We start from the raw sequence: 27,530 nt of genomic DNA, 5'->3' as shown, positions 1-27,530 counted from the left end.
AATGGGCTTAATTGCATTGAATGGGTTTCGTGTAGGCTAATTTAAATCTTAAAAATATGTATATATAAAAAACTAGCCTAATTCCAGATAATATAATTTTAATAATATTAGCCTACTGAAATAAAAGTTAAGTGTACTGTTTGGTAATCATGTTTGGTCATGTTTTAAAGAAGCAATTATGTTGTCTGACATACTAAAGTACATATAAAGGTGCTCAGGACAGTCTATTTTTTTAGTAACCATCAGTCCTCCAACAGTAGCCTATTAACATTTCAGAGATCGTCAGGCTTACACACTCCAGCAGCAGTTCTACTTTTTTTTACTAAACCATCCTCGACTCACCCGACACCCAGTTGGGGGCGTTGTTGTCTAGGACAGCAGTTCTCAAAACTGTCCTGTTTTGAGAACTGGGGACCCTTCGCCATGGTCTATGTTACCACTGCACATTCAGTGGACTCAGTGGACACTGCACTCAGAAATATAAATGAAATGAAATAGAAAAAAACCTTAGCATAACGTTAAATTATTTTTGTGAACAGCTGATGAACAGAATTGTTTATCAACAAAAATAATACAACGTGGTGTGGAAGACGAACGGTCGCAGGAAAATGACGTAAGGTTGCCGTAGAAACCAAACAGGCTCTCGACCGTGTGTCGCCTTTCCTGTGCAGAAAATCGTAAATTACATCTTCAAACAACCGATATTCGATATGCGCTTTTATCGCCCTTATATTTGATATCTGACTCGTGTTTCAAGCAAGTGATGATCGCAATGGTTCAATCAGGAGACGAAATAAGCCTAGAACTAAAGAGTCTGGTCGCAAACACCAGACAAAAATCTGAAAACAAGTTTAACGACGTTCTTTCAGCATTAAAAGGTATATGTATGTCTGTTCTTACGTTTATCACTGTAGACTTTCGTTTATTTAACGATATGTATCGTCACCGTTAAGATTTTTTGCTGCTCACCCAATAGTGACAAATGCTCTTTAAAAGTAACTAATATAACCTTTCGGTTATGAGCTTATAAAACTATGTTTAATAATTCTACACTTATAATTTTTGTTTTGTTTAAAGTAGTAGATGAAGTACATGTCCGCTATCGTAGAACACAAGCATGACTCTCCTATCTTTTACATGAACAGATATTCTGGGCAAAAAGTCTTCAGGAGATCAGAGGGATCTGGAGGTGTGTAAACAGAGTCTTTACACTTATGGTGTGCTGCAGTACTGCTCATCTTCACTGACATTCAGTCCAGTCAAGATTCAAGGGGGATATGCAGCCCTGACACAGATGGCAGACCTCCTCAGGTACTCAAATTCAAACTGATTTGTTTAAAATACAAAGTGAACACTGCTTTCATTTGCAGTCTTGCAGAATTTTAACGTATGTTTCCGTCCATCCAGCACATGCTGTGTGGGTCTGGGTGATTTCAGTCACAAGGAGGTGTTCAGTCAGGAATTTCTGCCACTGGTGGTGGAAAGTCTTCTGTTTCTTGCAGACCGTCTAATGAACAGAGCTTTGCAGGTAAGATATTACAGTTTCCTGAATCACATAGAGCTGGGGTTTTAAAACTGTAAAGTTGAGTCCAGAGGCCACAGGTAATTGCTGTGGGGTATGTGGAAATGATAGAAAATAGATTAAAATACATGTTTGATATAAATAAATAAACAATGTTGAATAATTAAATGTAAAATTATTTAAATATTAAATAAATTAAAGATGAAAAGAAATAGTACAAATTATTTAAAATAAACAAATAGATAATATACGGATACTATACACCGATCAGACATTACATTATGGTCTGTATATTTAGTCCTAATATTGTGTTGGTGTCTTTAGCTGCCAAAACAGCCCTGACCCTTTCGAGGCATGGACTCCACTAGACCACTTAAGGTGTGCTGTGATATCTGGCACCAAGATATTAGCAGGAGATCCTTTAAGCCCTGTTAGTTGCGAGGTGGGGCCTCTAAGCATCTTTGCAAGGTTTCCAAGCAGAACATTGCCCAAAGCATCACACTGCTTCCGTCAGCTTGCCTTCTTTTCATAGTGCATCATGCTGCCATGTGTTCCCCAGGAAAGCAACGCACGCACCTGGCCATCCACGTGATGTAAAAGAAAACGTGATTCATCAGGCGAGGCCACCTTCTTCCATTGTTCCGTGGTCTAGTTCTGATACCCACTCTTGGCGCTTTCGGTGACGGGTCAGCGTGGGGACCCTGACTGGTCTGCAGCTGTGCAGCCCGATACGCAACAAACTGCAATGCACTGTGTATTCTGACACCTTTCTATCAGAACCAGCAATAACTAATTGAGCAATTTGAGCTACAGTAGCTATAGTTATAGAGACTGACCACTGCAGACTGGGTATACCACACAGGATCTGCAGTTTTGGAGATGCCCTGACCCAGTCGCATAGCCATCGAAATTTGGCCCTAGTCAAACTCGCTCAAATCAAAAAAAATGTATAGCTGCCTTTTAAATTTTAGGATTTCCATCCGACAAAGAGAACTTCAAATAACAGGGTTTGGGTTATTTAATTTAGTCAGCTGTTTATTAATGCAAAATAACCTATTTCTAACTAGTTGTATCACCTTTGACTTTTATTTGAATTGGTAGAGACAACATATATAGCAACCAGATTTAATTTCTCTGCAACAGGACAAGACACATAATGAGCTGATTCGTCTATTCAGAAGAGTCTTTGATTCCATTGGCTGGCTCCTCAGGGCTCACAGACATCTCATTCATCATGGTAAACAACTACTTCTTCATAATTAATCAGTTTTTTTTAGCTTATACTGAAATGAAACCGTAATTTTCCCTTCTCAGTATTGAGATCTAAACATTATGAGAGTGTCCAGATCTGTGAAGACGATGATGTCTCCATTGTTACTGTCACCATGTGGAATAATATCTTCAGGGCAAACAGGTACAACAGAAAGCAACCGTACTTGATTCATGATAGTCTTTATCCACATGATCGCCTCATGCTTTGGAAAATCATTTCCCTTGTTTTTCTGAAGTGCTGTAGTGGCTGAGATGGGAAACCGGGCTCTGACTGACATCATGGATGACATTGTGTATAAAATGTCCAGTAGCTCGAATCCTGTGATTGGCAGAGCAGCTGTAAAGACCCTTGTCCTGATTATGGACCACAGCAGCTCAACCCATCAGCTCATTCACAGACGATACAGAGGTACAGTCTCACTCAGATCTCAGAACATCTTCAAGCTTTAAAGGGTTAGTTCACCCAAAAATGAAATTCATGTCATTAATGACTTACCCTAATGTCGTTCCACACCCGTAAGACCTCCGTTCATCTTCAGAACACAGTTTAAGATATTTTATATTTAGTCTGAGAGATTCTGCCTCTCCATTAAAGACGTATACACAGTACACTGTCCCTTTCCCGAAGGACCAGAAAGGTAATAAAAACATCATCACAGTAGTCCATATGTGACATCTGTGAGTTAGTTAGAATCTCTTAACAAAAACTTAAAAATAACAAAAACTACGACTTTATTCAGCATTGTCTTCTCTTCCGCGTTTGTGTTCAAACCTCAAATAAAGATTCAAACGGTCATGAATCAGCGTATCGAGTCATGATTCGGATCGCCAATGTCACGTGATTTCAGCAGTTTGACACGCGATCCAAATCATGAATCAATACACTGTTTCATAACTGTTCAAATCTTTGTTTAAGGATTTAAAACAAACCCGGAAGAGAAGACAATGCTGAATAAATTCGCAGTTTTTGTTATTGTTAAATTTTTGTGAAGAGATTCTAACTAACACACGGATGTCACATATGGACTACTTTGATGATGTTTTTATTCCCTTTCTGGTCCTTGTGGAAAGGGACAGTATACTGTGTATATGTTTTCTATGGAGAGGCAGAATCTCTAAATATGAATATAAAATATCTTAAACTGTGTTATGAAGAATCCATCCTGCTGTTGAGTGCGCGAGTATTTAAAGCAGCAGACAACAGAACTGCAGAGCGTGCTTATAATGAACTGGACGTTATTGTGCTTTAGTTTAGACAGTGATGTAGTTATCTTTATAGTTATCGTTCTTAGTGTAAATGGGCCTTTAGTCCCTGTGTGTTTTTCTGATGTTTGGTCCTGCAGGTTTGGCTGATTTGGCTGTGAAAGACTGGCGTGGTAAAGGCTTTGATTCTACTCTGGATCAGCTTATTGATCACCTGCAGTCAGACGCCCCATGGAGAGACAATAAGGTCAGCGGCCACCAGGTCAAAGCGTCTGTTAAATTCTTTAATGGAGACAATTTTACATTTGGTAGAATTTTATTTTTTCCTAGAACACCTATAATGTAAGTCAACATGAAAACAAATTTAATCATTTGTATTGCAGTATTAATTAAGGATTTATTCATAATGATTTATTGTTTTTTTTATTCATGCAATCTTCAATGCAAACTGGCTGTTTTTGCTACTGTACCTTTAATAATGCATTATATAGAGGATCTCTGTTTTAATTGTCTTACCTCTTTTCTGGTAAAAATGACAATGTTGATAGATACCATGAGGATTTCTGAATTTTGCATCAGTTGTTGATGAACTGTAGAGGAAGATTTCTCATATTCTTATTCTTCATTATGTAATCAAGGAAACGTCTGAGCAGCATGTGAGAGCAGCTTGTATTATCCAGGCAGCCTGGAAAGCCCATCAGACCAGAAAAAGACTGAGGAGACTCCCCAGAGCAGTCAGCACATTACAGCGCAGCTTCAGGTATGGACATTATACAGTAAAGTCCCTCTGAATAAAGGAGCTAAACACAACAACTATGCTATAAAGAAAAGACAGATGCTATTTACACTAAGTGCAAATAATGGGAAAAGCTATTTTTTTATTATTATAGTGCTATTGTATTTTCTTTGCACTAAGTGTAAATAGTTGTTAAATGCTATTTATACTTACACTGTGATGCAAATTGTATCTGCCACTGTTTGCAGTATATTTTAAAACAGTATGTAATAATAACATTATCATAAATGTATGCCGTCTTATTGAGGCATTGGCAGTGTCCCTAAAACCCTCCCCTACACCTACCACTGACCCTAACTATATTAAACCTGCTAAACAGTAAAGGTAGTAAACTTCAGGAAGAGAGGTTTTGAGTCTCAAGTCATTTATATAGCGCTTTTTACAATAAGCAGAAATGAATGCAACAAATATTGTTTTGCCTGTACAACAGCTCTAGATGAAAGATCCATTGAGCTGCATGCCCCACGGTCAGTGTGCTTACCTGTACGATAAACGCGAGGACACCACATCCAATTTCAATTACAAGCTTATTAAATACCCGGTAAACACTTTTATCTCAATATTTTTTTTTTAAAGAAATGTGATATGCGTAGAAAAAAGGGAGAACAATGAGTTTAGAAAAAGGTACCTGACTTGGGGCCAGATTTACTAACAGCAAACTCTCTTTTACCATTAAAAAACTACTGTCAGTATTCACTAATGACACGCAGTGATAAATTAGCGCTTGAAAAGCATGGCCAGTTATTTTTAAGGCTTGACTTATTGCATATGCATTTGTAGTAGTTTCCCTTTTTGACGCAAAATTTATGGGAGGTGATTTACTAAAGTTTGAGTTAGTCAGTTTAGTACTTGCACCATTATTTACTGCCCAAAAAAGGCATGTCTTCAAGGGCGTGGTTTTGGTTTGAACATTGGGGAACACTGAAATGTGCTCCTACATGAGATTTATTTGTTTGTTTGTTTGTTTAATTTTGCAAAATGGTCTTTTGTGGTATCATCTACACATACGTTGATAACATGACTGTAAAAAAGCAATAGCCTAGTTAACAATTATTTGTTTACATAGGATATGATGTATTTGTATTTTATTTAAGCACCTAAAAACTTATCAGTTTGACAGAATTGTATAAATTAAAGTGCTATGATAGGCCAAACTAAATATACTTTTTTTATAACGAAAAGTTGACATTTTTAATCTTTTGGATATATCCGAAAGCAATGTTTATCTAATATATGTCATTATTAGCAGAACACATTTTAAATTTTTTAATTCAAGTAGGTCCTCTTGATTCTAACGTGTACTTGGGCTTATGAAAAAGTAACAAAGTTCTTGTATTTGTTTAACTATAGCATTTGTTACAATAGAGGGAAGACCACTGGTGACTCCTTAGTACAATGCTAAGGCCAATGTTAGCCGTTTTCTTAAAAAAACAAAACAAAACAAAAACAATATATATAGATTTTGCAATGAAAAATAGCAAAATACACGTTAAGACACCACAGCTACAACCCACCACAGTTGTAATGTATATCTTTACAAATAAATACAACAGAACGTAATGAATTCTATTAAAGTTAGCTAGTTTAAAAAGCGTTCTAGTTTATGTTGGTGCAGAATGATGTTTTCTCCTCTTTTCATCAGTCTTTTTAGTTCATGTTCCTGTTCTAGGTTACGTTCAACTTTCTCCATAGCATTTTAAAGCTGGAAAATCATTTTACCCACAGTATCGTGATAGGAATTGCTTGTGCAAAACTTATCACACTTTTGCACAGAGTATACAGTGATTGGCGTTCCACTCATGCACAATTATAAACTGGGCTTCAGTCACATTGCGCAGATAACTGGTCCGTTCAGTTCTCATGGGATCTTAGTGCTTATAAAATCTCTGAATGCATGATGTATATAAGTAATAGCCTGATTCTATGTTTCTATTAACCATGGTAGACTATAAATATTGGGGGGTTGTACTTGCTTGTTTTGGTTATTGAGGGAGGGTTACCCCCCTGACCCTGCAAACTACGCCCCTGCATGTCTTAACCCAGATCGTAATTTGTTCTGCTTTTGGTAGGTTGCGTTGAACATTATGGAACAGCTTAAAGGCAATTCCAGTTTAGTGACGCTATTGCAATTTTGTGCATTAGGAAAAAGCGCAGACAGCAACAGGAACACATCGAAAGTCTACGTGCAGAAGAGGAATTACGTCATCAAGTGTGTCTGCGAAGACAGAGAGCCATGAGACAGTTCCGCCAACACCAGCTTCATCTGATGGAGATATTACCAGCTGGTAACACAAAATCAAATCTAATCAATGAGTACAATTGAAATGAGTATGGTAACTTGAATGTGGGTAAGTTTCATAAAAAAACTCCATTTTGAACAAAAAGCTGAGATTTTTTCCCCCCAAAGACTATAATGTGCAAAAGCAGTGCTTTTATCGCTTGTTTCTGCATTCTTTCCTGTGTTTTGATTCGGAGATTATCTACTTTACTCTTGCATAATAGCAACTCCTATTGTATAACAGCGACATTAACACCTTGTTGCTATATAATATTATGCAGTGATTTAATTTATTGATAAAAGTTGCGAGGCAGCGATTGACAAGAAGTTTCTGCTCCACTAAATGTTGTGTGTGTGCGAATGACTTGTGTGTGGTAGCGTAATAATATAGAACAGTGCATTACACAGCTAAAGTAAAATAAAAATATTAAAATAAATATGTAAACTAAATAAAAATTTGAAATGCTGCACTCGCAACTAACTAAAATAAATGACTAACTAGAATCAATTATAAACTAAAATTTAAATAAATAAATGAACCCCAAATAATAATATTTGATTACAATGTACAACTAATAAAAATGACAAAAGCACAACAAAATTACTTAGAATAGGTTGTGTGACAGCATTATCTGTCAGTAAACACAGAAAACATTGTTTTTATTTGTAAAAATGAACACACATTGTTTATAATATGTCCTGCCTCATCTTACCATTTCAGTTGAAAGTACATCAACACTTGAAAGAACTCGTTCGTTCGTTTGTTTATTTATTTATATAGCACTATGGTGTGACAGGCAGCGGGGCGAGGGACCGCGAGAGCGGGCCGGTGATTAATGTTGACGAGTGCCAGCTGCGTGGCACACCGGTCTCGTTCGCGGCCATGTGACCGGAGCATAGACCGTAAAAAAATATGGACGACTCGACATCATCCGTTTCCGCTTGCCATATTTGAAGCTTTCAGGAGGCCTTGCACGGCGCGGACATCTTGGGACCGAGTCTGCGCAGTAGCGATTTCGGGACCGGAGTTGCGCAGTAGAGCGCAGGAAGTAGAGCAGGAAGTACAGCCGCGATATCAAAAGCCCGCCCACACTCTCGCAGATGCAGATCAATTAATTATGTTGGTGTGAAAAAAACAGTTATGGAAATGTAGAAATTAAAGCTAAAGCTCTAATCTGCTCCCAAAAATTTCGAAAAAAGTCTGTTAGTGCCTCAGTGACAACTTCACTCAGAGAAGACGCCAGTCTCAGCTGTCAATCATGACGTGACACCCCCCGTTTTTATAGCATCAAATAACTAACTCAAAGTAAACTTATTTTTAAAACGAACACCTGAAATGAAATCATCGTGATGATAACTGCCTTCAGTGACATAAACTAACTTTGGGGAAACATTTTTGAAGTGCAATTTTATTATTTAGTTTGCCTCGCGTCCATTAGAAAACACAGAGGGGCGGCTATACTGGGACCGGTCACCGGGGGGCGATCGTGGCGCGAAAGCTTCAGTAAATGAGAGGGAGACTGCAGGCTTGGACCGGAGCATAAAGCCTAGTTCAGACTGCACGATTCTCAAACTCGTCGGGTCACTGCTCTATTCACACTGCATGACTATCTGGGGTATCATTCAGTCACTGCTGTGTTCACACTGACCGATGGTTTGACGACAGAGGAGTTCACACTGCATGACTGAACAAGAGGAAGAATCGCCGACAACTCTCTCTCTCTCCGGTGCCCAAACTACGTTTCCCAAACACACGTGCGATGTGCCGAGTAAACAACGCGAGATCACACGTGCGTCAGACCGGAGTTCTCGCGCGACACTTTGAATTGTTATTGAAAATGATAAACTGCACAACGTTTGCTTCAAACTGTATGTGCGCTGATTTGTAGAGAAAAAGAAATAAGATTATGGCGGAAGAAATTGTTGGAGAGACAGAGGGAGCCAGGATTGTGTTCTGCAAAGACAGTTTGAGGTAAATAAACAATTTTGTAATGTGCTGCTGATGTGGCTGGATGTGCAAATGTTTGGCCTTTGTTTCTATTTGATAGAATTGTAAATATATCTATTAAAATACTGATATTCTGCTCTATAACTCCTCTCTGAACGTCCTGCTGCCCTGTATCTCACTCTTTCATTGGCTGTCGGTCATCGCCGATGTAATTTTCAGTCAGAACGCAGTTCACACAGCAGGAGTTTGAATCGCCGACAGGTCCAGATATTTAGCATGCCAAATATCTCACCGGTGTCGGCGACTCGTCGGCGATTCTCTCTGATCGCGTCTTTGATTATTCACACTGCGTGATTGTCACTCGCGTGCACGAGCACCGATTTGCCTGTGATTTCGCAAAACCTGTCGGCGACTCAAAATCGGGGCAAAAATCGGGCAGTGTGAACTAGGCTTAAAAGGAGGAGCAAGGGCTGCGAGACGAGACCGGTGTGCCACGCAGCTGGCACTCGTCAACATTAATCACCGACCCGCTCTCGCGGTCCCTCGCCCCGCTGCCTGTCACACCACAAGCACCTTACAGACTACCACCGTAGTTCCAAAGTGCTGTACATTGCAGTTAAAAGGTTAAAACTGCATGTCAAACCATTTCATGAGGTCTTTAATTGCTATGAATATATCCACCCCTCTCAGCCCAGCTGGAGAAATACCTGGGGGAGCTGGAGAACAAGGCAGCCGTGCTGATTCAGAGAGTGTGGAGAGGACACAGAGAGAGACGGAACTTCCAGCAGCACAGATACGTTCTCACACAGCACAGAGCTGCCGTCACTCTACAGAGAGCCGTGAGTGGACAGATACACTGACTAAAAGACTCGCGCGTTTCACAGTCTAAAAAGTGCAGTGTTATTTTAGTGTCATTAAGACAATATTGTAGTTTTTATTCAAATGTTTTTTTTTATATTTTCCATTCTTATTAAAAGTTTTAGTAATTCTGTTTTTGTCAATCTATATTGTTCGTATAATGCATGTCAATGGGCTCTAATTAGAATTAGACCCCATTGACATGCATTATACGAGCAACGGTTGGAGTTAAAAATCTTAATTAAATGCTAGTTAATAAAAATACAGTTGTTCATTGTTTGTTCATGTTCACAGGACATTAATTAATGTTAACAAAATTTGTAATTTGTTTAATAATAAGTCCCACCAAAGATAGTAAACCAGACGTGTGTGTGTGTGTGTGTGTGTGTAAATGCAATTAATGTCCAGTAAAGGTTGGTTTAAAGCATTAAAGGTCCCGTTCTTCGCGATTCCATCTTTCAAACTTTAGTTAGTGTGTAATGTTGCTGTTAGAGCATAAATAATACCTGTAAAATTATAAAGCTCAAAGTTAAATGCCAAGCAAGATATTTTATTTAACAGAAGTTCCCTTTCAAGGCCTACAGCGAACGGCCGGTTTGGACTACAGCAGGAAGTGCAGGGATGTAATGACGTCACTAGAACCGTTTGTTGACTAACCCTCCGCCCACAAGAATACGCAAAATAGGGGGCGTGGTCTTGTTGCTCTCCCACGTGGAGAAGAGCGCGCATTCATCGCTTGCATCTCCCCGTTATGGTAAGAGGCGGGACCTTTCCGGGCAAAGTGCGCTAAGCTGCTGTCCAATCACAACACGGCAAGCGCTGGCCCAATCCGAACTCGTTATGTATTTCTGAAGGAGGGACCTCATAAAACAAGGAAATCATCGGGCCGTTTTTAGGACAGAGGAAACAGCGGTGTACAGATCAATTGGAAGTCACTTGTGTGAAAAATACTTTTATTTTATTTTAAATAGTGTTTTTTTACACGCGAAACATGAACTCATGTTATATTGCACACTGTAAACATAATCAAAGCTTCGAAATCACGCGAAGAACGGGACCTTTAATGACATTTTCCGATTTTGTATGACCTAATCTAAAGTGAGAAATATTTACCGTTAATACATTTTTAACAAAGCATAAAAAATAGATTTTTGTTTTTTACATATAAGTTAATTAAATAACACTTTTTTTAATTACAGTGAATCAAGAACTATTTATATATAGTCTATGAATGCATTTGAACTATTAATTAACTATAAACTTATAGTTTGCAAGTGATTTACGTATAAGTTCTTTCTTACTGTACACTTATCAATCAATAACTGTTTATTTATAGAGCACTTTTAAACACAACCAAGAGTGACCAAAGTGCTGTACAAGGTATAAAAGAAAACAAAGTAAAACAAGGAAATAAAGAAGTAAAAGTACAAGAGCAGGCACACAAATGAACAATCAACATTAAACAAGGTGAGCCAAGATAGCATGCTAAGCAGTGTTAAAAGCCAATGAAAATAAATATGTTTTGAGATGAGATTTAAACGTATTTAGAGAAGGAGCGATCCTAATATAGGCTTGTAGCAAAGTTCGTAAAGAAGGAAGGAAGAGGACACGGGGGTCGGTTGGACTGTTGACGCTATCTCTTTTATTTATCTCAAAACTCAAAACACACACTGCGGTGTGGATTCACATAAACACACGATCACTTCCGGGTCGGCACTTCCGGCTTCCGGTAAACTCAGTCTCCGGGGTTCGCGTCAACAGTCCGGCTCTCTCTCTCCCTGTCCTCTGGTTCCGCTGGCGTTTTATCCCCTCTCCGCGCTCATTACTGGAACGAGAGACAGGTGTTATTAATCTGCGTCCAACCCACTCACTTACCGCTCGTCCCGCGGCTCTCTCTCCCGCTGCAGACCTCGCTGAACCACGCCCCCCTTGCCACATACCCCCACCGCCCGACTCAGGCCGGGGAGCCGTACATCAATTTACCTCCTTTTTGGTCTTGGGCCTCGGACAGGTTGCAATTGCGGCAGTCTTATCAATTTGGGGACGCACCTGTCCATGACCCAAGTGGAAGCCCAGATACCTTACTTCCACCCGCCCAATCGCACACTTCTTTGGGTTGGCCGTGAGCCCCGCTCCCCTCAGCGACCTCAGGACCGCCCTAACATGCTGCATATGCCGCTGCCAATCGTGACTATAAATCACGATGTCATCCAAATAGGCAGCAGCATATGCGGCATGGGGACGCAAAATCCTATCCATGAGTCGCTGGAAGGTCGCGGGCGCCCCGAACAAGCCGAAAGGAAGCGTGACAAATTGGTGCAATCCAAACGGCGTGGTGAAAGCTGTCTTTTCTTTGGACAATGGAGACAAGGGGATCTGCCAATAGCCCTTTGTTAAGTCCAGTGTCGAATAAAATCGAGCCGTGCCCAACCGATCAAGCAACTCGTCAACCCGCGGCATTGGATATGCGTCGAATTTCGACACTGCGTTCACCTTGCGGTAGTCCACACAGAATCTGACCGAGCCGTCGGTTTTGGGGACCAAAACTATCGGGCTCGCCCAGTCACTGTTGGACTCCTCGATTACTCCCATGTCGAGCATTGCCCCTAATTCTTCCTGAACTACCTTTTTCTTGTGTTCAGGCAAACGATACGGCCGGCTGCGAACTACCACGCCCGGCTCGGTCTCGATATGGTGCTGAATCAAGTTGGTACGTCCCGGTAGGGGCGAGAACACGTCGGCGAACTCCGCCTGTAATTTCGATAAATCAGTGAGTTGGGACGGTGAGAGATGATCTCCCCCAGGGGCCAGCGCGACCGATTGTGCTTTGATGCTCGCCTCTGGCCCGAGATCATCCTCTCCCCCGATCACCGTTGCCAACAACACTGATTCCACCTCATTCCATTTCTTAAGGAGGTTGAGGTGGTATATTTGACGTTCCTATCGGATCGTATCACTTCATAATCGAGGTCTCCAATCTGTCGTGCGACCTCAAACGGCCCCTGCCACTTTGACATTAATTTAGAGCTCGACGTAGGGAGTAATACGAGCACTTTCTCTCCCGGTGTGAATTTGCGTAGCTTCGTACCCCTGTTATATGACCGGCTCTGGCGGTCCTGGGCTTGCAACAAATTCTCCCTAGATAGCCGCCCCAAGGTGTGGAGTTTTGTTCGCAAGTCCAGCACATATTGAATTTCATTCTTCGCCAAAGAAGGCCCCTCCTCCCAAGTTTCTCGCAGGACGTCCAGCACCCCCCGTGGCTGGCGCCCGTAGAGAAGCTCAAAGGGGGAAAACCCCGTGGAGGCTTGTGGGACCTCCCGCACGGCAAACAAGAGGGGTTCTAACCACCGATCCCAATTTTTGGCGTCTTCCTGCACGAACTTACGGATCATGGATTTAAGTGTGCGATTAAACCGTTCGACCAAGCCGTCCGTTTGTGGGTGATAAACGCTTGTTCGAATGGACTTAATGCCCAATAACCCGTATAGTTTGCTTAATGTACGTGACATAAACGCCGTGCCTTGATCAGTGAGGATCTCTTTCGGAATCCCCACCCGGGAGATTAGTCGAAACAGTGCGTCCGCAACACTCTTCGCGGAGATGTTGCGGAGGGCCACTGCTTCCGGATATCGTGTTGCGTAGTCCACGATAACTAACGCAAAACGATGGCCGCGTGCGGATCGCTCTAATGGCCCGATGAGGTCCATCGCAATTCTTTCGAAGGGGACCTGCATTAATGGAAGTGGGCGCAAGGGCGCTTTTGGGGCGGCCAGTGGATTCACCAACTGACATTCCGGACAAGACGCGCACCACCTGCGCACGTTGTCATGAATGCCTGGCCAAAAAAATCGGGTCATTAAGCGATTCAGTGTGGCCGCCTGCCCCAGGTGGCCCGCCATCGGGTTAGAGTGAGCCGCCTGGAAAAGCATTTCCCGGCGGCTCTTCGGTACTAATAACTGGGTTGTATCTAACTTTGTCTGAGTGTCTTGGGTCACTCGATACAACCGATCCTTTATTATGGCAAAATAAGGGTAGGAGACAGGCAAGGCAGGTTGGAGGGACTGTCCGTCGATCGATCGGACCTGTTGGAAAGCGTTCTTAAGGGTTTCATCTTGTGACTGCTCCAGAGGGAAGTCATCGCGGTCCGAGAGAATCAGTCTCTCAATCCCGCTCGGTTCCTCTGGAGCTGTCCCCAAGGGTCCCGGCTCAGTCTCCCCAATCTGCACTCGCACCGCCCCCTTCCTCGCCTTTTTCTCCCAAGCGGCATCCGCACATAACGATCCCAATAAAGCCGTAAAGGCGGGCCAATTCGTCCCCAGAATTAGCGGATGCCGGAGGTGTGGACTAACCGCCACCTCAACCCTATGCTTTTCTCCCCTAAACTGTATCGTGACTGGGACAACCGGATATTCCACCACATCCCCGTGCACACACCTCACCTTAACCATGCGGCTTGTATCCAATGCCCCAGGCTGCATCAGGCTTTGATGGACCGAGGTTTGGTTACATCCTGAATCCACCAAGGCCTGATATGTACCCCCCTTGATACTCACAGGAATTTGGTACTCTCCTGCTTGATCGGGGGTGGTCCGCTGGACGTCCGGGATCCGGATCATTGTTCCGATGTCCATCCTCGGACATCGGTCCACAAAATGATCCGGATCACCGCACCGCCAGCAGGCCAGCCCAGGCCTATCCGCCGCCCCGGCGGTGGGGAGTGGGTTGGAGAATGAGCGCGGGGAGGGCGTGGAACCAGAGCCATTGTCACCCCCTGCCCCCATCAGCCCCGCCCCCCTGGGCGGAGCCTGCGAACTCCCAAACGGTCCAGGGCCCATCCCACCCCGGCCTCTGGGGGGGACGCGAGGAGGGCCTGGAGGGCGGGACCTGGGGAGAGGGACAGGGCGAGAGGGAGAGAGAGGGGGGAGAGAGAGAGTGAGAGGTTAGTGGGGGCTCGCCGACCCCCGGGCACGCCACCAGGTTGTCCTCCGCCAAGTTGATGGCCGTCTCCAGCGACGTGGGCCGGTGGCACTGGACCCACTCGGCGGTCTTCCTTGGGAGCCGAGCGGTGAACTGCTCCAGCACCACCAGATCAACAATATGGTCCACGTCGCTTCCGCCGGCCAAGAGCCATCTGCGGCAGGCGTCCCGGAGCTGTTGGGCCATCGCGAAGGGTCGGCCGGTCTCACCCCACTCCAGGGAGCGGAACCGCTGCCGGTGTTGCTCCGGGGTCCGGCCGACCCACTGGAGGATGGCCCGCTTGAGGTCCTCGTATTTTAGGAGGTTCGCAACCGGTAGTTGTTGCGCGGCCGCCTGGGCTTCTCCGGATAGTAGCGGGATGAGGCGCACCGGCCACTGTGCCCGGGGCCACCCGCAGGCCTCCGCGGCCTTCTGGAATAAATCGATGAAGGCCTCCGGGTCGTCTTCCGGCCCCATCTTGTGGAGGGGCACGTGAACCGGTGCCCTGGCCAGCCCGGCGGCCTCAGCGCGAACCTCCCGATCCATCCAGCTCCGGAACCGCTCGCGGTCCTCTTGCTGGCCTTGGACTATCGCCGCAAAGCGGCGCTCCTGGTCCGCCCGAAGGTCCAGCATCGCCTGATGTTGGTCTTGGTGGAGGACCGCGCTCATTACTGGAACGAGAGACAGGTGTTATTAATCTGCGTCCAACCCACTCACTTACCGCTCGTCCCGCGGCTCTCTCTCCCGCTGCAGACCTCGCTGAACCACGCCCCCCTTGCCACAAGGCTATTCCAAAGTTTGGGTCCAGCAGTAGCGAAAGCACGATCGCTGCGATTATTAAGTATAACTCTAGGTACTGTCAGTAGGCCTCGATCACTTATTAAAAAGTGTTACCGTTATTTTAAATTGAAATTATATTTCACAATATTGCTGTTTTTACTGTAATTTTGATCAAGTAATTGCAGCCTTGGTGAGCATTAAGGTGTTTTCACACTTGGGTCCTCTTAAAAAGAACCGAACTCAGACTCCTTTAGGTGGACCAAGAGGTGAACCATGTGAAAAAGGACTCAATTCTCTTTATGTTCACACTGTCCCTGTACCTTAAAGAGGACTCAGATCCTTTTTGGTCCACTTTAGTAGGAATGTGGTCTCAGACCCCTTTGTGTTTAGACTGTTGCTTTTTGGATCTAGTCCAGTTCAGTGTTTGATGGCTATCCCTATGGCCTTCAACATTTGATCCCATTCACTTACAATGTTTGTTCCTCAGTAACCAGGATATTTTTTTGTAAAGATTAGGCTATTATTTTTTAAGGCATTGCTACAAATGCTTTTGAATTAAGTAATTTAATTTTTTTTTAAATTAACTGCTTTAAATTTTCCAGGTAAAATATAGGTAGGCTATGTCTAAAAGCAGAATGGCAGAATTTTAATCACATGAAAAAATAAAACTGTATAGGCTATTCTTCACTGTGTACTCCACTGATTCTTATATTAGGTTAGTAATGCAGATGTTTACATTCACTTAAAGGGGGGGTGAAATGCTGTTTCATGCTTCAGCCAAAGCTTTTTACACTGTTAAAGACTTGGATTCCCATCCTAAATATAGACAAAGTTTCAAAAACTAATGTTGGACGTTTGATGGAGTATTTCTGTGTTAAAAATACTCCTTCCGGTTTCTCACAAGTTTCGGAGCGTTTTTTTCGAGTATGGGTCGGCTTGACGTCGATAGAGCGGAAGGTCCTTGTATGGGCCGTACGGGCTCTTCTTCCGGAAGGGTGCGCGCGCGCGTGACTAGAGCGAGTGAGCAAATGCACGCCCATAAACACTCGCTCAGCTGCAGATCCACTCGTCCGTTAACCCTTATGTCGTTATAGTCCCCGCTGTGCTCCACTTTATTCCTATGGGTGACATCAAGTGACTTCAACGCTTCAGCACAGCATTCCGGGAAGGCAGCGCTGCATTTGAACCGATTTGAACGCAGAAATGACAGGAAGCTTCGCAACATCGCTTCAGTCGCGTTGCAAAGTGGATCTCCACGGTCCCTGCTGTCACAGGACTTCACCAAATCATACCAAAGTTGTGCGCTTTGTGCGCACTCGTCATTCTTTAGCTCCGCCCACACGATACGCCTCCAGGCGCTCGTTTTTTTCCGGAAAGACTCGGTACAGCCCATATTTCTTTTATAAATATAATAAAACTAAAGACTTTTCGGAGATATGAAGGATGCAATACTACTCTATAGGTACTCAAAATTGACATGAGATTGACTGAAACTGAGTGTTTCACCCCCCCTTTAAGACAAAACTACCTGTTCATGTGAAACTTGTTTTTGACACTTCAATAAAGGAAGTAAGATGCTAAAGATTCTGTTTAGTAGTACACACGCAGTGACAGCTGGATTCTGTGCATGCGTAAAACCGCTCGTAAAACCATTTTAAACTGGTAAAGGCATGTAGCCGCGTCTCTCTCTCACAGTTCCGAAGTGGTTGAAATGGCAATAAACAAGTGTAAGTTGTGAACGAATAATTTGTAGAGATTTGCCAGAAAAAGCAGCCATGATGAACAGCTGATTTGTACAGAGGCAGTTGATGACCAGACTACATTAGAATTTGCAAACAGAAAAACCCAGAGCGGTTTGTGTTCAGACTGCGTGTTTTTAGCGAACCGTATCATAAGATTGAACCATACCCAGATCACTTCCCGTGATGGTCTCAGCTCACGGTCTCACGGTCTGAGATCGTGTGGAGTGTTTACATATGGTCCAAAAATCACGTGAACCGTGCTCAGACCCCTGAAAAGGACCAAGTGTGAAAGCACCCTTAGAGACTTCTTTCAAAAACCTATCTTACCGACCCCAAACTTTGGAACTGTAGTTTAAGTATTAATACATTAAAATGGTTGATGTTTTTCCCTGACTGTCTTGATCATTTATGCGTCAATGTTCTTTTTGTCAGATTCTGAAGTTTTTACAACATCGTAAAGCACAAAGGAATATTCTCACGCCATTGAAAGGACCCAAAGGACTGACTGACAGTAGAAGAACAGAGCTCAGGCAACAGATACAGGAGCACATCTCTCTGCACCCCGTGAGTCGCCATGAAGAAATTAAATGTCTTGTCTTCTGTTGGTGTTAAAGGGGTACTTCAGTGCTGGGAAGATTAATCTGTATTTAAACTGGGTCATTAATGTAGTAGAAATGTGTAATCATTTTTGAATTTGGTGCCTTCTAGACTGAGAAAAGACAGAAAATGTATTTTTGTCTCATGGGGATGAAAGACAACAATTCCCAGAATGCTTCGCTGCCCTATGAGGCCAATCCCAGAGCCACCGCTACTAGATTACTGTGACTGAGTTGGAGAACAGACACTACAATTAAATACTGAACGTGTCTGTTTAACATACAGTGAGGAAAATAAGTATTTGAACATCCTGCTATTTTGCAAGTTCTCCCACTTAGAAATCATGGAGGAGTCTGAAATTGTCATCGTAGGTGCATGTCCACTGTGTGACATAATCTAAAAAAAATCCCGAAATCACAGTATATGATTTTTTATTTGTATGATACAGTTGCAAATAAGTATTTGAACACCTGTGAATCCTGACCATCAAAGACCTGTTAGTCTGCCTTTAAAATGTCCACCTCCACTCCATTTATTATCCTAAATTAGATGCACCTGTTTGGGGGTGTTAGCTCCATTAAGACACCTGTCCACCTCATACAATCAGTAAGAATCCAACTACTAATATGGCCAAGACCAAAGAGCTGTCCAAAGATACTAGATACAAAATTGTACATCTCCACAAGGCTAGAACTACACGGGAGGAGCTGGTCAATGAACTGAAAAGAGCTGGAACCACCGTTTCCAAGGTTACTGTTGGTAATGCATTAAGATGTCATGGTTTGAAATCATACATGGCACGGCCATTTCCAAAAAAAAAAAAAAAAGCTTAAAAAAAGCTTAAAAGTTTGCCAATGACCATTTGGATGATCCAGAGGAGTCATGGGAGAAAGTCAGGTGGTCAGATAGGACCAAAATAGAACTTTTTGGTCATAATTCCACTAAAAGTGTTTGAAGAATAATGATGAGTACCATCCCTACTGTGAATCATGGGGGTGGTAGCATTGGGTGTTTTTCTGCACATGGGACAGGGCGACTGCATTGTATTAAGGAGCGGATGACCGGGGCCATGTATTGCAAGATTTTGGGGAACAACCTCCTTCCCTCAGTAAGAGCATTGAAGATGGGTTGAGGCTGGGTCTTCCAACATGACAATGACCCGAAGCACACAGCCAGGATAACCAAGGAGTGGCTCTGTAAGAAGCATATCAAGGTTCTGGCGCGGCCTAGCCAGTCTCCAGACCTAAACCCAATAGAGAATCTTTGGAGGGAGCTCAAACTCCGTGTTTCTCAGCGACAGGCCAGAAATCTGACTGATCTAGAGAAGATCTGTGTGGAGGAGTGGGCCAAAATCCCTCCTGCAGTGTGTGCAAACCTGGTGAAAAACTACAGGAAACGTTTGACCTCTGTAATTGCAAACAAAGGCTACTGTACCAAATATTAACATTGATTTTCTCAGGTGTTCAAATACTTATTTGCAGCTGTATCATACAAATAAATAGTGTAAAAAATCATACATCGTGATTTCTGGATTTTTTTGTTGTTGAATATGTCTCTCACATTGGAAATGCATTTCTACTGATACAAAGCCATATGCTAATCGCTGAAGTAACCCTTTAAGTGTCTTTGTGAGCTAAAGAATGAATCTGTTTAAAAATGATTAATGATGATGTTTTTTCTGTTGTGCAGTCATCTGTAATGTCAGCAGAGGACAGTGTGGAGCTCCATCAGAGAGCCCAGAGTCTCCTCCACCAGCATCTGAGCAGCAGAGCATCTGATCGGGCACAGGAGCAGCACAGACAGGCTCTACTTGTGCAGATCAACACAGACTTGGAGCTTTTATTAAGTATGTACCTAAATCTAAGGCTGAACTGTTGAAATTAAAGGGTTAGTTCACCCAAAAATCATCTAAAAACAATCTTCGGAACACAAATGAAGATATTTTTGTTGAAATCTGATGGCTCAGATAGGCCTCAATTGACACCAATGTCATTTCCTCTCTCAAGACCCATAAAGGGCACTAAAGATGTTGTTACAAAGCCCATCTCACTACACTGGCTCTACAATATTTTTATGAAGAGACGAGATAAAAAAAAAAAAAAAAACTAAATAACGACTAATATAGTTATGGCCGATTTAAAAAAAAAAAAAAAATTGTCTACAAATGTCTTCATTTGTGTTCCGAAGATGAATGGAGGACTTACTGGTGTCGAATGACATGAGGGTGAGTAATTAATGACAGAATTTTCATTTTTGGGTGAGCTAACCCTTTAAGCATGAGATCATGCCTTCTGCAAAGCATAAGGCCTGAAACATACTAAGTGTATGTGAGTGTGAAGGCTTGCCAGCCTGATTGCAGATGTAGCTTTGTTTGTGCACTTCCATAGAGTGTGTATCTGGTAGGCTTGCTGCGGTAGTGTTACACGGCCATACACAGATCACATTACTTGCCCACCACGGCACCGCCCCTCCGTGTTATTTTGGCTTTTGTATAGAAAAAAACATTTAGTTCAGTTGGACAAGAGACGCTACAATTTTAAACTGAAAGCATCTGCTCTGCTCTGCTCCACAAAACACAAGCAACAGTCGCAGCAGGAGTCGGATTTCACTCATCATGTGTTGAGTTTAAAGAGAGATAAGATGGCGTAGGATTTAATAATAATAATAATAATAGATTTTATTTATAATGCACTTTTCATTCCGAAGAATCTCAAAGTGCAACAAAGGGGGGGAAAAATAACAAAAAAAAACGAATAACAAGTAAAAATATAGAATACTACAAACAATCAACCAACACAGAAAACAGAACAGAAACAGAGCTGATGGTGAACAGAAACAGAGCTGATGGTGAACAGAAACAGAGCTGATGGTGAACAGAAACAGAGCTGATGGTGAACAGAAACAGAGCTGATGGTGAACAGAAACAGAGCTGATGGTGAACAGAAACAGAGCTGATGGTGAACAGAAACAGAGCTGATGGTGAACAGAAACAGAGCTGATGGTGAACAGAAACAGAGCTGATGGTGAACAGAAACAGAGCTGATGGTGAACAGAAACAGAGCTGATGGTGAACAGGAACAGAGCTGATGGTGAACAGAAACAGAGCTGATGGTGAACAGAAACAGAGCTGATGGTGAACAGAAACAGAGCTGATGGTGAACAGGAACAGAGCTGATGGTGAACAGAAACAGAGCTGATGGTGAACAGAAAACAGCTGATGGTGGAAGTCTCCGTTAGCTCTGCAGCACACTGTGGTCCACTCCATGTTTTAAATTTCTCCCAGCGGCAGTGTCCTGATGACATCGTCGAGGCATGACAGCTGAAGACCAGATGATGGGTCTTCATGGCGATTCAAACGATGGGGATCGCCGCAGCACCATGCATTAGGCAGAACATTTTTCCGGGCACTTTTGTGGACACACTGGGGTCGGCGCAGAAGTCCAAGCCGCTCCACGGCTCCACGGCCGCAATGCAGGACGGAACAGCGGCGCAGCCGAGAAGCGGAACATCCCAACATCATGCCGGACGCTGATGACGATGGCCCGGATGACGCTAGCCCGGTGCAAACTTCAGCCACCATGCAGCTTAAGCCCAAGGGAGACCACCAGTGAGCAGCCGCGGCGAGAAACATCAAATGTCCTCCAAACCAGAACCAACCGCTGCAATTCAAACATAAACAGAGAAGCGGTGGAAAACGGCGAAACGACGAACAACGTCCTCTCAGTGGCTGCCAGCAATCAGCAACAATCCCAATTGTAGCTCTGACTGTAGCTTTGACTGTTAGACTAGTCACAAACATAAGGAAATAAAATAAAATCTAAATCTAATAGTACATTAACATGATTTGTGGGTGGAGAAGCGGCGAACAGACAACGCCAGCGTCCTCTCCCCCACGTTGCCTAGCAACTCCAAAATCTTGCCTAGCAAGATTTGGTGCGCAATAGATCCTGAACGCGACTAACAAATATCTTTGGTCTCCAGGGTGCGAACTACCGGGGAGCTAGGGGGAGCTCGGCTCCCCTGAAAATGTGATTTTGTGAAATTTTGGGGGGTCTCAAAAAATATTGACACTGTGCTATTTTGAGGTGCTATTTCAGTTTTGTGTAATGTGCCATCGTGGATTATTATGTGTAAAATTGCTCAAAAAGTATAATTAATTCATGGATGATGGCGATTTAAATCTAATTCACTTCAATAAAAAAGACTATATGCTATTCTAGTCCTGACCATCAAGGTGGGGTGGCGCTGCGGTGCAAATTCCACTCGTTTAGTACATTTAGTAACAGCAAAGGAAGTATACCCCAGGCCTTTGTGGTCTATTAGTGTTAAAGCCCCACTTGGCTACTTTTGCTCTCGGGGTCCCCCTACAGTTTGGAAAAAATAATGTCCTCAACTTCTGTCGTAAGAGCTGTCATCCTACAACAGGGGATGCCAACACGCGTGCATTTGTTGACATGACAACCCTGATAGCCCTGAACTAGTGATGCGCGGGTCGTCCCATAACCCGCGGACCCCGTATGTCTATTTAATGATCGCGGGTGCGCGGCGGGTTGTAAAAATATATACAGTGGTGCGGTGCGGGCCAAATAACTTCATAAAAGCGTCCCGCGGGTCGGTGCAGCACTAACAGTTCCCCTGGACACTGCAAGAGGAGTTCGAGTTCTTCTGGCGTCGCGTGTGAAATGTCTTCATCCCAGGTAACGTTACAGTCAGTGGCATGTTTCAGCATGTCATATGAATATAATTTCATGGGTTTTATTTTTTTCAAACGCCAAATAATCACAATGCTCACATTTACAAGCCAGCGTCATTATAGTAGTCTATTGGTTACCGTTTTACAGAATCTATATGATACTTCAGTTCAATGTTTGAGTGGTAGCTCACCGTAACAAGCATGACAGCATCGGTCGGGCACGCCTCCTTCAGCTCACTCGGACGAGCAAACGCTGGTCACATGTTGATTCTCGTCCTGCCTAATCACATCACTCTTTCATTTCCTCTTATTGCTTTCCTCCAACAAAACCTTTTCTTTCTTATTTGTCTGTGCTGCTTCGGACATGACTATATTATCCGACGAACAAAGTTGGGCTCGCACGTCCGAATGTAAGGAAGTGTGTGTGTTGGTGGAAGTGACATATATGCCGTAAAGCAGTCGAATTTTGTAGTTCTTTTTTTTTCTCGGGTTACTACCCGAAACCCGAAGTTTAAAAGTACGATTAAAAACGATACAGACCCCATCAGGCTATGGCAGACGTTTCATTCAACCTATTGTAAGTCGATTTATCATCACAAGAGTCTTAAAAAATATATAATGAAGGTTGAAAAGTTACCTAGTGCTGCTTTAAGGCATGTTATTCCCAATTATGTGTTGTAGCCTATTTGAATGGAGGAATTATGATATTCTTTTGTAGCCTGACGAGTAACTTTAACCGTTGTTCATGTGAACTCAAAGACAGCCGGATGCTTGGTTTATAGGCTATTTGAGGGTGGCTTTTTGACTTATCAATTCGGGTTTTTTTTTTTTTTTTCTTCATTAAAATCAAAGATGTTCAACGATGATTGTATATTAAGAGTCTCCGGACTGGCATTAAGCGATAGATTGTCATGCTCGTCTGTGTGTGACGACTGTGCACGAGCCAAAAGAGAATGCACGCAAACCCCGCCTACTTTGATTTGATTGGCCATCTCAATCATTTTTACATTGACGAGTGCCGTTCGATCTGAGGCAACCCAGACTAAAATGTAACTTTTAAACCTTTTTGGCATCCTAACATACAGATCTCTGTGTACTGAAGTGAAGCAGAGCAGTGCAAGAATATCAAAAATATATATCAATGACTATGGTGGGTCTCTTCTTAGTTGAAAACGGCGTTGTGTAAACTGCCTCTAAAACCACTCATTTGTTTTTGATTTTAGATGCGCCGTCCTTGAAGGATGCCAGAGCGGAGGATGCAAGTCTGTTCCTGAGCCGGTCTTGCCCTGTGGCCATGCGCGCCCGTCAATCCCACAATGCCTTGATGCAGAGCATGCGTCTCCCGTGGTGGAAGATGCTTGGAGAGGAGTTCTCCAGCCCAGAGGAGCCTCCCAGGAAAGAATATGACATGGACATTGAATCACTATATCTAGGTGACAACTAAAACATGACGAAACTCAAGACTTTATTTGCAATATATCTTCCATATCAGTATACTTGGAAGAATGGCAATTTGATTAGGTTTTATGGCACACTAGGGCTTCCAATATGATTACATGTATTTTAAAAATGTGATGCAGTAACAGAACAAATACAGTGATGCTGTCATCCTTTAGCTACCTAATCTTTAAGTTCACTAACAGAATGGTTCATATTTAAAATGTTTCTTGTTAAAGGGATAGTTCACCCAAAAACTGAAAACTCAGCTTTATGTTGTTCCAATACTGTATAACTTATTTTATTCTGTATATTTTGAATAATGTTGGTATCAAAACAGTTTAAGTTGCCAATGACTTCCATTGCATGGACAGGAAAAAACATTTCTCAAAATTTTGAATTATATGAGTACATTTTTATTCGTAGGTAAACTATCCCTTTAAGGAACAGCAGAATAATACAAGCACTTTTTTGTACACAAGTTCTTAAATTAAACATCTCAGGTACATAGTACACTAGCAGTCAGGTTAAAGACTATAGTCACTTTTTGTCATAAATGCTGGACTTTGGGGTTAGATATCAGCTAGCTCCTAAATCTGGCAACTGGCTACTAAATGTTTTTTTTAAAGATTTTCTTTTTTTACATTTTAATTTTAAAAGATTAAATGTACACTATGTAACTTTTGTTCAAAAATTAACAAAGTTTTAATAAGGATTGAGTGATTTGTCTCACCCTGATTGACTATACTATAGTAAGTCTATTAGAGTATTATATTTTAGACCTGTCCAGGTAGATTTCGTGGGAGATTGCATACATTGTCATTTGGCCGTGTGTGTCTCCTTCTATATCCGTAAATAAAGAAAAGATGCTCCGGGCTATGGTGTGAGAGTGGCACAACGAGCAAGAAAGGTTGACATGGAGGAGCTGAGACATGAAACGCCGGCAAATCACCCACTTTATACAAATGCAAAATTTGAATGCGATAAGCTCATACCTTCAGAAGTGGGAAGCAGAACATTTCCAAAAGCATTTAAAGTCAGCATTAATCCTATATGCTGTATAAAACAATGGATGTAGTGTCCGTGAGTCTGTGATGTCACACGTAGGTTTCTGAAGAGCAAAGTGGGCGGAGCCAGCTGTCACCATCTTGACAGCGTGTCACTCCCGGATAACCATAATGGGCAAAGAGGCTGGGTGTGGGTGGAGCTGAGGTGCCTGGTTCCTATCCACCTGTCACTCAAGTGGCCACGCCCTTAATTATGCAGAAATTTAAGGCTTAACCATTTTAACAGATGTTTTATTTTATATATATATATATATATATATATATATATATATATATATATATATATATATATATAAATAAATAAATAAATAAAAAGAATGAACCCCCTACCAGTTGTCATAAAGGGCAAAATTACAGACCAAAACCACTTTTTGTACCCGGCTGTAAAAAAAAATTCTGCAGTAATATTTTTATGGAATTTTTTTGTTTTTAAATGGGGCAGATTTGACCCCCTTTTTGGAGCCTGTCTCTATTGGCCAGTCGATGAGTTGCAGTTTAAGTAACTTCCATGTTGGCTTCGAGAGAGACCAGAAGGTTGCTGCTTGATTAAGCCTACACTGTAAATTTTTTTTGTTGTTTTTTGTTGGTTTAACTTAAAAAAGTAAGTAACCTGGTTGCCTTAAAATTGAGTTTATTGAAATTAAAAATGTGAGTTAATCCAATGAAGGAAATTTGTTTAATAAATAGAAACTCAAAATATTTTTGTATCTGAACCACATACATTTTTTTTGATAAATCATGAAAATAGCACTATTTGGCATGTTTCACTGCGTCATCAAAAATAAAACGCATACAATTACCCAATATGCTTACAAAATCTTTTAATAATATTTTAATAAAGGTTGTCGAATCTCTTAAAATGTTCATTGTATTAACTCAATTTTAATTTCAGTGAATATTTATGAGTAGTATGAAAACTATATTCATACACACAGTCATGCAGAGCCGAGGCACAATTAAAACAACATTCTTCCGCAAAATGCATGCACTTTTTGTTTTTATCCGTTAGAGGGAAAAAATTACATAGTGTACTTTTAAAAAAAGATTTGCCATTATATACCATATATAATGACATGAAACAAGTCAGTTTTGGAAAATAAAAATATTATAGATCGAGGGACCAAGAAAATTGAATCCAGTATATTTTCTTGGTCCTGTCTGAAGCTGTTTAGACAGTGTGTATGTGTATTAGAGAGAGAGAGAGAGAGAGAGAGAGAGAGAGAGAGAGAGAGACTAAATTCATGCCAAGGCCCCATTCACTGGACTGCTGTCATTATTTTTTACACTCATGTGAAAACAACAGAGCGGTCCACTCCACCGGCACAATTAAAATAACATTTTCAAGAGTGGAAAAATATGATGGGGGAATAATTTTGTCCTCTTTATGCAGCGTTTTAAAACTACGGGTAAGTGAGGCCTGCTTTTGGAGGAAGCAGAGCCGTGTGTGTAGTGGTGTGAATGTAACTGTAATGTGTTTGTGTTTCTGCCTGTGAAAGTGTGAATTCGATGTGTGTGTGTGTGTGAGAGAGAAAGAGAGAGAGAGAAAAAAGATTGTGAATGAATGTGTTTGCAGTTGTGTGCTCAAATGGAGGTAAAAAGTACTGTGAAAGCACTGTGCCTGCCAAAAACTGCCTTGTTCCACATGCCAAAGTGTTTTAATTGATTAACTAGAATAGAGTAACCATTTATGCCGGGGCCTAATTGTCGAGTTTTACCTCAGTTGTAGTTGTAGTAAGCTCTCTGTGAGTCACTCCAGTCTGATTTTCTGATAACAGCTTTGAACTTTTGACCAGACAGTTGTGCAAATGCACTAATGGACTGTGAAGTGAAATAAAATATAAAAATTTGGGGTCAGGAAGATTTTTTAAAATTGTTTCTTCAGCAGCAATGACGCATTCAATTAAAAGAAAAAGTAACATTATAAAGTTACAAAAGATATCCATTTCAAATAATTGCTGTTCTTTTGAACTTTCTATCTATTAAAGAATCCTGGAAAAAGTGTTTCCACAAAAATATTAAGCAAAACCACTGTTTTCAACTGATGATAATCAGAAATATTTCTTAAACAGCAATTCATCATATTAGAATGATTTCTAAAAGATCATGTGACACTGAGAACTGGAGTAATGATGCTGAAAAATCAGCTTTGCCATCACATGGATGCATTATATTTTAAAATATATTCAAATAAGTTATTATATATTATTATTTAAATTGTAATAATGTTTCAGAATATTATTATTTTTGCTGTATTTCTGATCAAATAAATGCAGCTAACATACGAGACTTGCAAAAAGAAAAAAAAAAGAAAAAATCGTACTGAACCCAAACCTTTGAATGGTGGTGTACATCATTTACAGTTAAGCAGTTATATGACAGAA

At 42.0% G+C, this 27,530-nt stretch overlaps 1 protein-coding gene across 1 annotated transcript; it reads left to right on the top strand.

Annotated features, from left to right (window-relative positions):
- Window positions 1–560: 560 nt before the first annotated feature.
- LOC137093980 (IQ calmodulin-binding motif-containing protein 1-like) lies at window positions 561–25,349 on the top strand. Its single transcript, XM_067459075.1, has 13 exons — window positions 561–878; window positions 1,146–1,311; window positions 1,408–1,528; window positions 2,666–2,759; window positions 2,837–2,936; window positions 3,031–3,203; window positions 4,138–4,244; window positions 4,636–4,757; window positions 6,936–7,078; window positions 9,710–9,858; window positions 17,788–17,919; window positions 19,642–19,798; window positions 23,869–25,349. Exons 1-13 carry the CDS (start codon window positions 764–766, stop codon window positions 24,087–24,089), a joined length of 1,800 nt encoding a protein of 599 aa, XP_067315176.1. The 5' UTR covers window positions 561–763; the 3' UTR covers window positions 24,090–25,349.
- Window positions 25,350–27,530: the final 2,181 nt, after the last annotated feature.

Source organism: Pseudorasbora parva, chromosome 12 (genome assembly GCF_024679245.1).
Source record: "Pseudorasbora parva isolate DD20220531a chromosome 12, ASM2467924v1, whole genome shotgun sequence".
NCBI lineage: Eukaryota > Metazoa > Chordata > Actinopteri > Cypriniformes > Gobionidae > Pseudorasbora > Pseudorasbora parva.
Note: the sequence above shows the minus strand (reverse complement) of the source record. Positions and strands in the feature narration are given on the sequence as shown.